At 51.0% G+C, this 14,749-nt stretch overlaps 4 protein-coding genes across 4 annotated transcripts; 3 read left to right on the top strand and 1 right to left on the bottom strand.

Moving 5' to 3' along the window:
- Positions 1 to 221: 221 nt before the first annotated feature.
- Positions 222 to 1,993, top strand: N7533_005118 (NRPS-like enzyme; the record flags this gene model as incomplete). Its single annotated transcript, XM_057101768.1, has 4 exons — positions 222 to 515; positions 568 to 969; positions 1,021 to 1,149; positions 1,205 to 1,993. The coding sequence occupies 4 exons, from the start codon at positions 222 to 224 to the stop codon at positions 1,991 to 1,993; spliced, it is 1,614 nt and encodes a 537-aa protein (XP_056961398.1).
- Positions 1,994 to 2,306: 313 nt separating this feature from the next.
- On the bottom strand, positions 2,307 to 7,115 carry N7533_005117 (GYF domain-containing protein; the record flags this gene model as incomplete). The annotated part of the gene is made up of 6 exons (XM_057101767.1): positions 2,307 to 2,632; positions 2,690 to 3,011; positions 3,049 to 5,978; positions 6,034 to 6,385; positions 6,449 to 6,875; positions 7,021 to 7,115. The coding sequence occupies 6 exons, from the start codon at positions 7,113 to 7,115 to the stop codon at positions 2,307 to 2,309; spliced, it is 4,452 nt and encodes a 1,483-aa protein (XP_056961397.1).
- A 3,516-nt stretch (positions 7,116 to 10,631) lies between these two features.
- Positions 10,632 to 11,825, top strand: N7533_005116 (putative alcohol dehydrogenase; the record flags this gene model as incomplete). The annotated part of the gene is made up of 2 exons (XM_057101766.1): positions 10,632 to 11,441; positions 11,526 to 11,825. 2 exons carry the CDS (start codon positions 10,632 to 10,634, stop codon positions 11,823 to 11,825), a joined length of 1,110 nt encoding a protein of 369 aa, XP_056961396.1.
- A 285-nt stretch (positions 11,826 to 12,110) lies between these two features.
- On the top strand, positions 12,111 to 12,901 carry N7533_005115 (uncharacterized protein; the record flags this gene model as incomplete). The annotated part of the gene is made up of 3 exons (XM_057101765.1): positions 12,111 to 12,203; positions 12,289 to 12,660; positions 12,740 to 12,901. 3 exons carry the CDS (start codon positions 12,111 to 12,113, stop codon positions 12,899 to 12,901), a joined length of 627 nt encoding a protein of 208 aa, XP_056961395.1.
- Positions 12,902 to 14,749: the final 1,848 nt, after the last annotated feature.

Here is a 14,749-nt window from a genome sequence, read left to right as displayed (position 1 = left end):
AAGCATGGAAGATAAATTTGAGAATCTTTCGGCTAAATTTGCGTCGAGTCCAAAATGCAGCTCTTTCTGTTAGGGAACTTGAAAATCAACTCTTCACATTAAACCATATAATCTTGCAAATTTTTCGAATTCAGTCCAATAGCGCCTGGCTCACGTTTGGATACACCATAAACGAAAAGGGCCTCGGTAAATAAATAAAATAAAATCACCGGTCTCGTAAAATGACTATCGACAGCTTCAATCCTTGCAAGGAGCTTCCGCCAACTATCGTGGATCATCATGCCGCCCTCTATCCAGATAGAATCTGGGCCAGGTTCCCAGAGTCTGCGAATACTTATAGTGAAGGCTATCGAGACGTCTCATACAGTGAGCTCGCCAATGCTGTGAATGGAGCTGCCCTATTCTTGATCGAGTCCCTCGGGCAAGGGGACGGCACAGAGAAGCTGCCGTACATAGGTCCGAACGATATTCGGTACATGATACTTGCCATTGGTGCTTTGAAAGCAGGCTATTGTGTAAGTGAAGACCAACAAAGTGTCTATTCTCCAATTTTCTGATCATAACTAGATGTTCTTCGCATCGGCTCGCAATAGTATCGCTGCACACATTAGTCTCTTAGAGACCATGCGATGCAAAATCCTACTAGCACCCATTCCCAGGCCTTCAATTATTTCCGACATCGCACAGGCTACTTCACTGCCTGTGCTTGAAGTTCCTGCTGTGAATGAGTTTCTGAGAACACAGTATAAGTACGTTCCTTTCTCAAAAACTCTCGCGAAGAACGGCTCTGATACTTTTGCCGTTGTTCACACTTCGGGCTCGACGGGGATTCCCAAGCCAATTGAGTTTACCTTTTCTGCTGGTGCAGCGTTCATGGAGATGACTCAACTACATACGCCAGAGGGGTTTGATAGCCTATACCGGATGATACAAGAAAAGCGTATCTTCGTGACCGTTCCTCCTTTTCATGTAAGGCAAAACCACAATCTCACCATAGAATATGCTAACAGCCACATACAGGCAGCCTATCTCTTTCATGTTATATTCAATGTCATTCCATTCGGCATTGTTCTTGTTTATCCCACCGCATCATCAATCGCTTCAGCTCACGGGATGGTTGATGGGATGAAACAAACTCAAATCGACGGGGTATTCACGACACCCTCAGTGATCGAAGAACTAGCCGAAAGCCCAAAGCTATTAGAATTCTGCGAAAAAGAACCTGAGTTTCATCTTTTTCGGAGGCGGAGACCTCCCCCAAGACATTGGAGACAAAGTAGCCGCAAAGGTCAAATTAATCGACCAATTTGGCGCCACAGAAATCGGTCTACTCCCAGTCCTCTTTTCTAAAGCTCACCGCAGCCCCGAGGATTGGAAGTACATGGAGATCCACCACGATATGGGAATTGAATTTCGCCATATAGAAGGGAGCCAGCATGAACTTGTTGTCATGCGCCACCCAGAACGAGAAAAGCACCAACCGACATTCGCCTTCTTCCCCGAGTTGCAGGAGTATGGCAGTCGGGATTTGTTCGTGCAGCACCCAGATCCCAACAAGAAGGACATGTGGAAATGGCAGGCGCGCAAAGATGACATTATCGCCTTTTCAACGGGTGAAAAGACCAATCCTATTTCCATGGAGCAGTATGTTCAGTCGCAAAACCCAGAGATCACCGGCGTTCTTGTCGTGGGTGCGCAGCGATCAAAGGCGAGTATGCTTGTTGAAGTGAAGAGCAATGGGGTCGAATTGTCGACAGCTGAGAGAGGTGCACTCATTGAGAGATTCTGGCCCTCTGTTGAGGAGGCTAATAGGGAGTGTCCGGTGCAGGCTCGCGTTGTAAAGTCTCGTATCTTACTCACGTCTCCCAATAAACCAATGGCTCGTGCTGGTAAAGGGACTATACAACGGGCTGGAACATTGCAGGCATATGAGAAGGAGATTGAAAGTCTTTATTCTGAGACTGATACTATCACTCCTAAAGCCCAGGTGTAATGGAGCATATCCATACCAGACCGGGTTCGCATTCAAAGGATGCTACCGCTAAAATTGCTCGGATCGAGCTGATTTTGATCTCGCGAGACGTCGACTATGCTATATCACATCTCGTAAACGTGTCATATAAGAAAAGGAAACCTTAAATGCAATCATGCACAAATACATTGACGCTGCTAAAAAAAAGCATGGTAGTACATGAGATGAGATAGAAGGACTGAAGTCCATTTAACCGCCGGATGCACACGCAAAAAAAAAAAAGGTCGCAGATAATCAAACAATGCAAAAAATTTCCCGACTAGCTCAGAAACAGCTAACTATGCACGCCACTAGCGCTTGCCCTTCTTGCGGGGGCGACGACCTTGAATGCAGCATTGCTCTCCTCCTCACGGGCAGAGGGAGTAGCACTCGAGGCAGATCCCTTCTTAGCAACCTCGTTCCAGCCACCGCCGTTCTTCTGCTCGGCGAAGGCACTGGGCGAGACGGGGTCAACGACACCCTTGTCAGCAAGCTTGCGGCGGCGGATGAACTCGTCGGCAAAGCGGCGACCATCCAAGGTCTGGGAGTTTGCGTAGACAGAGTCAGAGATGATCTCGGCCTCGGCAGGCAGGAAAAGAAGTTGCTGAACAAAGTCATCCACTAGAAAGGTTTAGAATTAGACGTTTATTTGCTGCTGGGGTTATTTGTGGGGCTTACCATTGATGTTACTGTTCAGGCCCCTGCCCAAAGACAGCTTAGCCCACTTAGTAAACTCCTCCATGGCGCGGTTAGAGCTGCCCTGAGACACGCTGCCACCGGTCACAGTACGAGTGGCGATGGTAGGGCGGGGCTTGGACACAGAAGCAGGTGCAACAGGAATGGTACCGCTGGTCGAACGAGGTCCAAGGGGGGCGGCAAGAGGAGTCTTAGCCTTGCCACTAGCCCCGACAGTTGTCCAAGCACCAGAAGCAACAGGGGCAGCACTGGCGGCGGCGGCAGTAGTAGCAGCAGGGGCCTTGCTGGCAAGCTCGGCATAGCGCTTGGTAGCGGAAGCCGGGGGGGCTAGGCGTCGCGACTTGAGCAGCGGCAGCGGCGTTGATAGCAGCTTGGCGCTGCTTGCGGGCCTCCTCTTCCTTCTGAATCTGAGCCAGAGTCTTCTTTGCGGTGCTGGTGATAGGTGCGGGCTGGCTCTTAGTGTTCCAGGCTGGGCTGGCGGCAGTAGGAGTAGCCGGTGATCCAGAGCTGGCCCAGTTTGCGGAAGAGGGAAGACCAGGGACAACCTGAGCCTGGGCATGGCTGAGACGCTCTTGCTCGGCAAGGAACTGAGCACGACGAGCGGCGGCGGCGTGTTCCTCGCGCTGGGCAGCAGTGCGAGCTTCAGCCTCTTGGATCTCCTTCAGAGAGGGACCCTTCGGCACTTCAACGTTATCCTTTGCCCAAGGGGCGACAGAAGTGGGTGCCGCATCAATTGGGGTTTGGGTCCGAGACTGAGAGTCGGCAACCAGAGATTCAGCCATGTTCTGGCGGTTGCGCTGAGCAGCGGGAGCGGGCAAAGGCGACGCAGAGGGAGGCGGGGGGAAGGGGTGAGGCATAGCGCTATCGGTCTTAACTCCCCAGACATTTTCAGGGACAGCCTGAGCATGCTGGTCTTGCTCCTGCTGTTGACGCTGGGCAGAAGCAGCCTTGTGGACCTGTTGAGACAGAGTGAGAGTAGGCTCATCAATAGGCTCATCAGCTGAGAGGGCTTCCATAGCTAGCTCTTCACTGGTAGCAGCAGCTTCGGCATCCTGGACGGAAGCGGCTGGGTGAGTTGGCAAGCCGTCAACGGTCCGCATCCCAAAGTCGCCTTCTTGGGCTCTCAGAGCATGGAACTGACGCAGTCGCTCTTCGCGGGCCTGCTGGTCGAAGGGATCATTGGAGTTGAGCTGGTCAAACTGCTCTTGTTCTTGCTGAAGCGCCTCGCGATCTTGAAGCATTGAAGAAACCTGCTGGGAGTGCAGGAAGCTGTCGGGCTGGCGAGCAGCGAATGAATTGGATGCACCAAAAGCAAAAGGATCCTGGCGGCCGACGTTCAGGCGATCCAGTAGAGCCGGAAGTTGGTCTTGGCTACCGAGCTCAGTTCCTAGCATTCCAGGTCCGACATTCGGGAGACCTCCCTGTCGGGTAGGTGCTGCAGAATCGAAGAAACCGGCAACCCCACCTTGCGATTGCTGCTGCTGGCCATGGCCAGGTGCCTGGATTGGAGATGGCTGGTAACCAGACGGCGAAGCAATGCTACCGAAGCTGGGCTGGCTCTGAAGACTGTGGGCGCTAGTTTGGTGCTGCAGCTGGGGCTGCATAGTAGAAGGGCCAATCTGCTTCATAATCGCTTGCTGCTGGGCGAGATGTTCTTTTTGACGGGCCATCAGATACTGCTCCTCCTGTTTGCGTCGCTCGAGTGCGTTCTGTTGCTCCGCGGTCAAGGTAGTGCCGAAACTCGGGAAACTTCCAGGGAATGGAGGCTGAGCAGTAGTAGTGGTTTGCCCAGGAGGGCCAGTCCATTGAGCACCAGTGGGTTCGGGACCATGGGGGATGCCGATTTGGGGAACAAGGAAGGGCTCGCGTGAGTTGCCAATACGTCGGACCAGCTGAGCCAATGGCTCAAATTCAATATCTTCGAGCTTCTTTATTTGCAGGTCGGGGCTGAAAAAGCCAGCCTTGAACCAGTCATGCATCTCAAGTCCGGTCCATGGCCCCTGGACATTGCCCTGTGGGTCGCGATAGATCCAGCGCATGCGATCAGGCATCACCATGCAACGTTGCTGGGCAGAAGGCACGGTACCCCCGGGAGTCTGAATTGCTCCAGCTCCGTCGTGACCGATTCCGGGCGGAAGAGAACCAACAGCCGAAACAGGTGTTTGAGACGGGTTTGACCCAGGTTTACTTGCCTGGCCGGGCTTCTCCGTCTGCTGGAGATCCACTTGTCGGAGCCCTTCTTCCAGGCCGACCGAGTCTGAGCGACCTTGTTCGTCCTGCACGGATGAGAAAAGGGCACCGAGTTTGCTCGATCGGCCTATGCTAGCAGTTCCGGAAATACCAGCATGAGGGCTAAAGAGACCTCCACCTCCAAGTGTAGACAGGCTTGGAGATTGGAGATCGCCCATGGAACCGAAGATGGGATCGCCGAAACCGCTAGCGAAAGCAGAGCGTTCGCGGGTTGGAGTGCCGATGGCACCTCCAGACGGCCAAGCGGCACCCCCGCCGAGAGAGGAGAGACCACCTAGGCCACCAAGGCCCGAGAAGTTACGGTTAGCGTTGGCGCTGGAGTTTTGGCTGCGATCGACAGTAGGCAAATCCATGCCAGAGCCAACCCGTCTCATCGATCCAAAAGGGTTTGAAGGATCCCGCAAGCCACTGAGACCGGGGTGTTGAGAATGCTGAATGTCCGATCCATCCGTATCCATATCCTCTGGGTCGGCAGCAGTCCGATCATTTTGAGGGCTTTGATAGGGGTTGGTGTTCGTGGGGCTAGTTGGTTCATGGCCCTGGAGCAAGCTCGGGGTAGGATTGCGGGAATTCTCTTGGCTTTGCATTAATTCGCGGAAGCCTGGGATGCTTGAAGTCATTCCGAACGCGCCAAACCCGAGGTCAGCCTGTGACGGAGCTTCGAGATCTTGAGATCCACCGAGCGCGGCGCTTCCACTGCGAGGTTCATCAAATGGATTTGTTTCACTGCGGTTTGCACGCGTCTTGAGCCCCTCTCCCCAAGGAGACTGAGAACGTTGGTCACCATCATCTTCGGTCAGGCGCTCGAGGCCGGCTAGGTTCTTGTCCTTAGCAGACCCAGCAATATCCTCAGAGCTATCCTTAGAAAGAAGATCCTTGAACCGGCTTTCTCCACGAAGGCTTCCATATCCAGGTTTCTTCTCCGTTGGCGTTTGGGCCGTGCTGGAACCCAGGGAGAAAGCTCCAAAAGCGCCCATGGGAGAGAAGTTGGCATTGTGCGAAGCCGAGCCCCAGGGCGAGCCTGGTCCCCCCCACAGAGGTATTCAGAGGGTTGGTCGAGCTTCGTTTCAAAGAGCCGAAAGGAGAAGCAGTTTCTTGTCCTTCTTTAGGCTTGTCGTCAGGCTTTTGATCTCGAAAATCGGTCTTCCGACGCAAAAGGGCGGGAGGAGGGGTGGAAGTAGTCGCCTCATCGCGGAAAAAGCGCGAGTTGGAGCCGGTAGGGGACATGGGGTTGCCGATCGAGTCACCAGTCTCACGACGTCTCGCGCCCGGGCGGCTGCCCGTCGGGGAGGAGGTATTGTAGTTATTGGTATGACCTTGGGTGTAAGAGATGGACTGTTTGCGACCCCCAGTACCTGGTGCAGTATTTTCTTTCTGCGCGTTCGTGGGGGGTGGCTTGAGGGGAGAATTGACCGAAGCAGTGAATATCTGCAGAGTTTTAGTATATGAACACGCAATTTCCACCCCACGCTGGATGATATCGTGACTTACTTCTTTCTCTCCATCCGACATATCAGACAAGCCCAGCGGCTCAGCCTGACCTCCATGGTCCCAACACACTTCAGGTCCCGCGGAGGATTTGTGGTCGTCCCGCTTCCCCCACGCACCATTCGCGGGGGCTGACACCATATGAGGATCCCAGTCGGCCACAAAGTATTCCTCCACGTTTTTACCCAAAGCTCCGTTCTCCCGCTGCGCCTTATACATCTCTAGGAGCTGCTCCTTGGAGTATCGGGCATCTCCGTTGCGTAGGGTGCTGGGGATGGTATTTGAGCTCATGTGGGGTGGGATGTATGCCCCGGGGGCCGTCGGTGTCGAAGCGGAAGCAGGTTGACCACTCTCTCGGATGTGAGAAGGGTTAGTAGCGACAGAAGGGCGGCGGAAAGTTTGAGTGGCTCCGTTCATACGAGATCGAGACCTAGTGTGGACATTCGAAGGTTAGCAAGGAATATTTCGATCTGGCGGAATTGGAGGTTGAAGAGGGCGATGCAGTGAATGGGAAAAGATATGACACAGAAAAAGCTAAATGCTTGAGAACGAGAAGGAAGGGCAAGATTGCATACCATTCACCACCAGCTCCTCCATCCCCTCTCCGACTGGGGTCCTGCGTGTTACCGGCAGCGGCGGAGGCAAAACTCGATGGAAGTGGTGTAGGCATTATGGATGATAGAAAGTTTTAGTACAGGTGATATTCCCCCACAAAACAGCCGATTTGGAAAGAGTTCGTCGCGAGACTTGAGGTGGCGGATGGTGCGAAAGTGTGTGATGCGAACGGGTTGGAGGGGACGCGAAACACGAGAAAGTAGTCGAAAAGGCGGGATGAATGAAATGACAGCTAGATGCGTGTCAATGGACGAACGAAATCGATGTAGGTGGAGGAAATGCAAGTATGCTTTGACGCCAGACGAACGAGGTCAAGAAAGAGAGATCGAGATTCGATTTCGCTTGGGTTTCCTGGAGAGCAAAAATGGATTTAGCGGGGGCGTGGCAGTAGGCGCGAAGAGGCGAAAATACCGTGTATTGGTGACGAGGTGTCGCGTGGGAAGGTACTCTAAAGGGATGAAATACGATGTATTGGGTGTATTGAAAAATACACACAGGTCTGCCTCCAGCCACCAGAAAGAAAGTACGGTGATACCCACACAACACACAAACACACTGTGGCTTCAAGCTTAACTATGCGTAGCTTCTACTAGTATGGAGGGCCAGTATCTTTTTTTTGGAATTATTCTAGAACAAAGGTCACTAGTTTCAGACCAAAATCTACCTATTCTATAACTCATCTCTCTTTTCTTTTTCCTCCCCAGGTTGTGGAGTCTGCTGCTATAGGGAAGCTCCCAAAACAGAAGAGGTGCAGCTGGCATCTAGTATGCATGCGGTGGGTTGTGGCAGTGGCAATAAATAGGTCGACGTGTAAGGTACACCTCCTGCCACCCCCGCCACTTCATTGGACGATCAGCTGCTTTCAAACAGTTAAAGTTGGATTGGTGTTGGTCTTCCTCGTTGGCTTTTGGACGTATCGTGCTGCTAGTCACCCTTGCTGGATTTCTTTGCCCTACTGCATATATGTACACTCCCCACAGCCATTGGCATTGGCATTGACATTGACATAGGCATAGGCATACGCCCATCAGATCATCTCAAAGGAAGGAGGGGATACTTGCATATCATCCCTCCCTTCCCCAGCCATCCTACCACACTACATGCCAGGTTGAAAATAATTGATCCAGTATATTTGCCTCCAAACACTCATTTGCAGAGCCCCCTCTGAATCTGGGCCAGACTCCGGTTAGGTTTGAAATTCTATTCTTCTACCCGTCTTCCCGCATGGGGGGTTGATCGTCACCGGCCCGACCATTTGGGAGGTTTGCTTGATTGCGCGGTTTGTTGCCCATAGTCTATATGCATCGTCCATTCAAGATATCTGTAGTTTGCTGTCTCATCTCAAAGCCCGAGCCCGATACTCGTAGATCTAACCTAGGCCTATAATGAGTCCTTTCAAATCGTTTCATGATTGCTTCAATCCAATCGGCCTTCATATACCATGGTACCATCTCCATCCTTCTCCCCTTTACCGATGACTACTTCTGTGAGAAAAGCTCGCTGAGGATCAAAATCCAGCATCACAATATCTCAGTCGAGTAGGTATTTATCGGCTTGATTGACCTCGCTACCTTTTCGTCATTATCAATCCGACTCCATTCCATACCCCAGCGCCATGAAGCGTAGTAGTCGTCGGTGTATGAATATTCCCGATTATTTCCTAGGCAAGCCCTATCACAAAGTCGTCGCTCGGGGTGAACAAATCAAGCCCAACCTTTTCTTTGTTCGAGACGGCGATGCCTGTGCCTTCGTCCGCCATCCTCCCCGAGCTACTCCAACCGAGAAACCAGTTCGTGGTCATTGCGAAATTCACAGCGATCACCTACCTCCGGTCACACCAGTGACTGGTAGCAACGATCATTTTGAAAGACCTCCTCCTCCTCCTCCGAGGCACACCTGTGGTCTATGCTTCCGTGAGCCGGAACCCGAGCACCCTCATCAACGGCCCAGGAAGACCAAAGGCTGGACTCACAAGGACAGTCAGAAACAACCGGGTGCAACTATTCCAGCATCTCCATGTCATTGTGCTTCACAATATGCAGGAACAGCAGTATCTCCGCTGACTCATTGCCATTATTATCCTCCGACCCCGAACGTCCACGGAATGACGTATCATCAGGAACATTACCATCGTTCGTGTCACTCTCCGGCTCCAACTCCAGCGCCAGCGACAGCAATAGCCTGCCCGCATCACTCAATGGAGATGCCAAGAGCAGTCGGTCCTCATACGAAGTCTACTTACAAGCGACCTGCCCCGCTCCCTCGGACTGAGGTCAGGCCAAGTGGCTGTTGTTATACAGATGATGCCAAATCCGACAGCTCCTTTGAATATGCACTGTCCGATGACTCGGCATCTGATTCTTCGGTGGGCGCTGTGATTGAGGATGCAGCCGAGACTGCGGATCCTGGATGCAATTCATGCCATCATTATCAACTTGTGTGCTGCTGTCGACACGGTGTTCTCTATGGGACGCGATGATGCATCAATTGTAAATCATGGTGACCTAACTAGCATTGGGTTTATTCTAGGGAAAAGTATGATCGGGGACACTTGAAGAATTTTAGATACTAGTGCTATGTATGTTCGAGTTGGGGGGGTTAACGAATTAAGTTCAAATTGGAAATTTTATAGACACATACTTGGAATATCTTTTCATATTTCAAGTTCTTCGGTCTCTTTTTCAAGACTACCTAGGTACCTATGTAGTACAGCTAGTATTACTCTAACCCTGTCTGAGTTCAAGTTCAAGTTCAACCTTGGAATTCAGACGGTGCCCAGATGCCCTGGCAGGTGGGCACTCCAGGGCTGCTAGTGGTAGTGGGTGGGCAGGTGATCAGGATCTACCGCCTGCTAAGTACCATTACTATCTGGGCACCATATATATATTCAAACTCCACTTCATAAACGTGACGTGCCGCAGTGTTGAACCTTAACACTTGGAAAATCAAGAATGGCCTATCTAACTAGTATCCCTTGAATAAATAACCAGTCCCGAATCAAGATATATACCTGGATTAGAACTCTTACTACTCAAGCCGAGATCGACTCAGCCTCGGAGTCTTGCGGGCGGTTGATGCGGGGCAATGGAATGCACTGACTGAAACAGGCCGACCCATGGCGGCATGCCTTGAAGAATTTACTACCGTTTTCTCATAGTCGGATTTGCTGGAAAATAGAACCAAAATAGGCAAGGTATTGTTCTGCTTCTCCAAATTGGAGACAGGGATATTGATGGTGATCCTTGGTGAATTAGTAAGTAGGCCGCCCTTCCGTGGGCCGAGGTCCCTTGTAGTGTTCACTCAATACATAAATTCGAGATTAGAATATCTTTTCGAACTTGAATGGATTCATACTATCATAACTTTAAAATATTAGCGAGTGATCTCCCATCAAAATTATCCGTATTCAATACAGCTGGTATTCCATTTCAACCGGTATCGACTCTCTCAATTCCCAGCCTCGCCGAAACTGGTCCTCGGTTATCGATTAAGCTAGTTGTCCCCGCATTCAACAAGTCTCATAGCACCAGCAAGCTTAGCTTGTCAGACCAGCTACTTGCCTCGCAACACAATGTCTAAGGCCGTCTATATTTCGCCCATTGATGGCAAGCCCGGTAAGCCGGGCCAGGTGTACTACCCGCTCACCGTGCGCACTCTACCCCAGCCTTCCCCGCAAGGGCGCGAGCTGCTGGTGAAGCTATCAGCCGCCTCGCTCAACCATCGCGACCTCTTCCTCCGCCAACACCTGTATCCCGGCGTAACATTCGATGTTCCTCTGCTGGCAGATGGCGTGGGCACCGTTGTCGGCGCTGGCCCCAACGTGTCCGACGCAGAGAAGTGGCAGGGAAAGCGCGTCATCCTAAATCCCGGCGTGGGCTGGAAAGATTCCCCCGATGGACCGGAGGAGGCAACTGGATACCGCATCATGGGAGGTACCAAAGTCTACAACAAAGGTACGCTCCAGGAGTATATCACCATCGACGAGTCCGAAGTTGAGGAGGCACCCGCCCATCTCTCTGATGCTGAGGCCGCTGCTCTCCCCTTGACCGGCTTGACTGGATGGCGAGCTTTGGTATCGAAGGCTGGCGAGAGAAACTCTAGCAACGGGGCTGCTGTGCTAATTACCGGAATTGGTGGCGGTGTTGCCTTGATTGCTCTGCGGTTTGCGGTCGCCCGTGGCGCTCATGTCTTTGTGACAAGCTCCAGCCAGGAGAAGATCCAGAAGGCAATTGAGCTTGGTGCAACTGGTGGTGTCAGCTATAAAGAAGATGGATGGGAGAAGAAGCTTCTTGGATTGCTCCCTGCTGGAAAGAAGAACTTCGATGCTATCATTGACGGGGCAGGTGGCGATTCAATTGAGAAATCCGTCAAACTGCTCAAGGTGAGTGCAGAATACCCTTCCGCAACACATATCCCATAGTAGTCTTCTATATTTCAAGGATGTTTACTGACATTGACGATCCAGGCCGGCGGTGTTCTGTCCATCTATGGTATGACAGTGTCTCCTAAGATGACTTTCTCCATGACAGCTGTCCTCAAGAACATTGATGTTCGTGGCTCCACGATGGGTTCTCGCAAAGAATTCAAGGATATGATTGAATTTGTGAAGGCTAAGAAGATTCACCCCGTTGTTTCACGAGTACTTCAGGCTGAGATTGACGATCTTCCTGCCATCGACGGATTGTTTGAGGACATGAAGCAAGGCAAGCAGTTTGGAAAGCTGGTTATTGATTTTGGCAAGGCCTCCACAGGCAGCAAGCTGTAATATAATCGACAGCTAGAGTTACGATCTTTTTGATGATAATTTCAATGCCAGATTTCAATGTCAATATAGATTGCAACCGCGTCTACGCGAATATAATGCAGTTTCTAAATCAGGCAGGCACGATCCCTTTCCTCCTTATCTCAACCTCACCTTCCCTGCCCTTGAGCCTCGTCGACCTCGCATGCAAATCAGTTCTTCCAACCGTGCTTCCTCTTCCTTTATTCCCCACGATAACCACAAGGGTACTACACTCCTTCACTTGGCCCGGCACCTTTGAGGACCAACATGTCACTTTCCCCAGAAAAACGTGGCCGTCACACCCGCCCTCGCTCCAGCTCCCGTGGACCTACCAAGTTAGCCAAATCGTCTTGTTTCAGCGTAAGCCCCAGTCACCGACTATTCCAAGGACAGAAAGGTTCACCGAAAACACGAGAGGCAAGTGAAGACTGATTAGCTGACGCAGAAACACAAAATTGCATGTCTCGCACTGCAAGCCTCAAACAACGACCTGGAAGCGCGTATCACACACATTCGCGGAAATTTGAATCAGCTCGAGCGAGAGATTTCAGTCCTTTCACGCCATTTAAAGCAATACAGCCACAATCCATTCCTGGAGACCTGGCAGGCTGACCTTCTCACTCGCCTCATCGAGGTGGCCTATGTCCGCCAGACGAGAAAGCTGCCCGCAGGGGTCTCCATCGGCGAAACGAACACTGCAGAAAGAGAGATCCTCTCTCGAGCTTATAGCAATGCGGCTCGCCGAGTGCATTGGAGCACGCTAGACAGTCTTGGTCTTGACGTGAGACACCATGATGCGTTGCAGCGTTACTCTGATGTGAGTTGGAAGCCTTTCCCCCCTCTTTCAGTCATGGATGTCATCAAAGTCTGCCCCTTTCTGATGCTCAAGTGTATAGATCGCTGTTTATCGGAGTCCAAATCCCTTCGACACAGAGACTCCATTCGCTGAGTGGTTGGTCGAGCAGAGTCAGGAAAAGCCGGACTTGTTTGCATTCTGGGCAAGTCTCTATCCAATCTGCTACGGTCGTTCCGTATACGAAAGCCTAGTCATCGCCTGAAAGCTCATTCTATCTCGCTATTCCTTTTCGTGCACTGGTATATTCGAGGTGGTAGGGCAAGGGCAAGGGCGTTTCGGTGACAAAGGGTCAGGTCAGGGCAAGGGATGAGGCGTTCTCGTAAGCGTCTGTTGATTATGTATCTGCTTCAAGAATCGGTCAGCGGTCTTTCATTCCATTGCAGTTATGCATGAGCAGGGCATTCTTTTCTGGCTGCAAGGCCACGCTGTGCAGCTGCCCACTTGGGTCTTCATAAGGCATAAGACCGTGTAGATTTGGCATCAACCATCAGAATCAGCCACTGGCACCAACGTGTCACTATCACACCGATGCAGAAAGCCCTGTTCGGCAACTGGCATGCCATTCTGCAGTCTATTAATTCATCCTCCTCAATATCTGAATGACCAACATCTACCGTAACTCTAGCATCAGCCCTAAGAAAACGACGATTTTTCAGACCGCTGAAAGATCGGCATCCGTGGATGTCTCTACCTCGATCAGGCCATCCGAACACAACCTCCACCACGTATAGAACGTATAGGAACTACAGCTACCATTAACATTATGGAGTTTATCTTGATTCGAATAGGGCTACGTCGATCAGGCCGCCAGGGCCAGCTAGTTTTCGCATGGCTGAGCTGAACAGAGACCATTTGGGAGCGAAATTTTTTTGGCAAAGCACGGAGTAAGCTGAACTATCCTACCAGAATCTGTATACTCCTCACTAGCCTGGATAATGACTGCTACCGTTGCAAAGGATCATCTAAAACATGCCATCATCCAAACCCATAGTTCGAAACCAAAAATATGAATAGGATTTTTGAGTTTATTGTCCACGCGGCTAAGAATAGGATTTTGCTATACGGAGTACGCGAGAGGAGAGCTCACACTTAAGCACACACAAGCTATACTTAGGGCCAAGTGAGACAGGTCTGAAAGGCCCGGCACAGCCAAGCAACGACTGGGTGAAATGGGCGTAACGGACCTCCAATGGTAGTCAACACAGCGGTGTCCGCTACTCGTCCAATAATAGGCCCTCATATCGTGGGTCCCAGCTATCCGGCGTCCAATTCGTCCGGGCTCGGTTGGGTTCCGAAGCCTCGTTGTCGGTATGATGTCGTGAATGTACATGATGCTGCATCTCTACGGAGTAGTAATACTACTGCATTGGTGGATGCTGACCAGTTACTAGAACGAGGGGGTTAAGAAGCGAACTACTAGTATTCTGTATTTCAGATCGGTTAGACAAAACGCCACAAATCATTCGATCGCTTATACCGGCGTTTGCTAATTTTTTGGGGAGGTTTTTTAGGTTTTTACCTATTCCCCCTCATCAATTTTTTTTTTTTAAAAAAAGTGTACGGAGTACTACCTGCTCGTTTATCTTGGCCGCTTACATATGGGGATCACTTTTATATTTTTATTTTTCTCTCCCCTTCCTGTCTTGGCTTTTTTCACGAGTAACGAGAACCTATAAGATTCCTTCCCGGTTGAGCGGTCGGACCAATCCAACTCAAGCTTACAGGTTTAGTTTATTAAAGAGTGGAATTTTACGTGCTGTCAAAGCCGAGGTCCAAGCCCCAAGAAGTGCTGCCTGCGATGGCAGGATAGTTCATCGAGGGTCAAATCTGGTCCTCGGCGCACGGTGCAAGATAAAAAGAGGGTCATGACGGTCGATCCACCATATTGAGGGGATGGGAGGCGTTGGTTCCGTAGATGCGAAGATACATATGCACAGAGTACGGAGTACTAAATCCAGTAAAATAGAAGAGAAGAGAAGACAGGGAAAAAATAGCTGAGGGAAAAAAAGAAAAAGAAAAAGAAAACTAAAAAGTGGACCATCCTATTCGG

Source organism: Penicillium manginii (assembly GCF_028828005.1).
Source record: "Penicillium manginii strain IBT 31320 chromosome Unknown utg000004l:1.0-7231830.0:1.0-7236170.0, whole genome shotgun sequence".
In the NCBI taxonomy this organism is placed as follows: domain Eukaryota; kingdom Fungi; phylum Ascomycota; class Eurotiomycetes; order Eurotiales; family Aspergillaceae; genus Penicillium; species Penicillium manginii.
Note: the sequence above shows the minus strand (reverse complement) of the source record. Positions and strands in the feature narration are given on the sequence as shown.